General features: G+C 42.6%; 1 protein-coding gene across 1 annotated transcript; it reads right to left on the bottom strand.

Annotated features, from left to right (window-relative positions):
- Positions 1–7: 7 nt before the first annotated feature.
- Positions 8–2,010, bottom strand: LOC107135289 (zinc finger protein 83-like; the record flags this gene model as incomplete). The annotated part of the gene is made up of 3 exons (XM_015477182.2): positions 1,838–2,010; positions 1,295–1,423; positions 8–765 (listed from the first exon to the last, which is right to left on the bottom strand). Coding segments are annotated over exons 1-3 (921 nt in total), but the record flags the coding sequence as incomplete, so codon positions are not given.
- Between the last annotated feature and the right edge of the window lie 24 nt (positions 2,011–2,034).

The raw sequence follows: 2,034 nt of genomic DNA, 5'->3' as shown, positions 1-2,034 counted from the left end.
TTTGATGACTTATAAGGTTTGATTGTTGATGGAAAACCTTACCGCACACGTTGCATTTGAAAGGTTTCTCTCCAGTGTGGATTCTCCGATGTTGTGTAACATGTGCAGTCTGATTGAAGCTCTTCCCACACTCTTTACACTTGTAAGGTTTCTCTCCGGTGTGAATTCTACGATGACTTGTAAGGATTGATTCTTTATTGAAGACCTTGCCGCACTCATTGCATTTGTACGGTTTCTCCCCAGTGTGGATTATTACATGTTGAATGAGGTATGAGTTACGACTAAAGACCTTGCCACACTCATTACATTTGAAAGGTTTCTCTCCAGTGTGGATTCTACGATGACTTGCCAGGTGTGAAATCTGATTGAAGACCTTGCCACATGCATCACACTTGTAAGGTTTCTCCCCGGTGTGAATTCTCCGGTGGTTTGCAAGGTAGGATTTGTTACCGAAGACCTTGCCACATTCATCACATCTGAAAGGTTTCTCTCCAGTGTGGATTCTCCAATGTTGTCCAAGGTGTGAACTTTTATTGAACATCTTCCCACACTCATTACACTTGTAAGGTTTCTCTCCAGTGTGGATTCTAAGATGACTTGTAAGATTCGATTTTTTATTGAAGACTTTGCTACATATATCACAAGTAAATCGTTTCTCTCCAGTACAGATTGTCTGATGTATAGTACGGTGTGATTCTTGATTAAAGGATTTTTCAAGCTCATTACAATTGTAAGGAGCTGGAGGAATGTTTGTTTCCGGTTCTTCTACAAATGATAAAGAATCTATAAGATCATGTTCATATTTATGAGAAATGTTTGCTTTGAAAATAAAAGGAATTCTTTGGTGGGATAGTAGCAAAGACACATTGAAAGAGGTAAAATAAGCCAGACTCAAAAATTAAGGGTTAAACTGTTGCTCTCATAATTAGAAAATAGTCCAAAATAAAGGAGAAAAGGCAGTTGGGGAAGTGAATGGATACCATAAAGACACAGAGAAGATTGGGGGTGGGAGGAATGGGAGGAAAAATGAAATGAATTTAACAAAATCATGTTACGTTACTATATAAAGATACCAAAGGGGATGTCATCGTTATGTATACATAGAAAAAGTTTAGAGGAGGGATAATAGAGAGAAGGAGCAGAGGAGGAAAATGAGAAAGTGGAGCTTGAAACCAAATTCCTTGCATGTAAAGCCCAGGAAATGGACATCATCTTAGCCCTGACCCCTCCCATTGCCAAAGCACCCCAACACTACTTAGTGGGCAGCTGCCTCTCTGCCCATGTGAGCTCTTACCTGCTTTCACACCCTCCACACATGCCCACTCATTTGCAGGACTGGATATTTCCTCTGGGCCATTCACAGTGCAGGGCTCCCTCCCTTGCTCCAACCAGGAGAGGACACTCAGGTCTGAAGGACACGTTCCTGCTTGTAAAGAGAAAAGAAGGTGATGCACTGTGGCTTCTCCACAATCCAGCCCTATATGTACATGAGAAAGAGGACATTACAGAGGGATACAGAAAATATTTCACTATATCATGTAGGTATCTACCTCTCTTCCGAGAACCACTGAATCAAAAGCACAGAAATAGAAAACGGGGAACTGGATATTTTAAGAGTCGGCTGTGGGCTTTATGTTGTGCTTCAGCTCTGGAAGCACCACTGCAGTATCATGAATGGGGCCGAACATCTGAAGAAAGGGAACAAACTACAGAGGATGTACTGTGGAGCGTCTTTCACAGGCAACAGGACTTCAGTCAATGTACAGAATCCCAAAGACAAAGGGGAAATGCTACGATATTCAGGGAAGATCCCAGCATCAGGGGAAGTCAAGCTCACCCAGAACGACCAGGTTCCTGTAGGTCTCCAGCATCACGTCCCTGTACAAAGCCCTCTGAGCAGGAACCAGGCACTTCCACTCCTCCTGGGAGAATTCAATGGCCACATCTCTGAATGTCAGTGGACCCTGAAATTAAAACAGACTTCACAATGGAGCACTGGGGACAGTTACAATCTTCATGCAAAATGTGAACCAT

This window comes from Marmota marmota, unplaced genomic scaffold (assembly GCF_001458135.2).
Source record: "Marmota marmota marmota unplaced genomic scaffold, marMar, whole genome shotgun sequence".
NCBI classification, from domain to species: Eukaryota; Metazoa; Chordata; class Mammalia; order Rodentia; family Sciuridae; genus Marmota; species Marmota marmota.
This window is presented reverse-complemented; position numbering and strand designations above follow the sequence as displayed.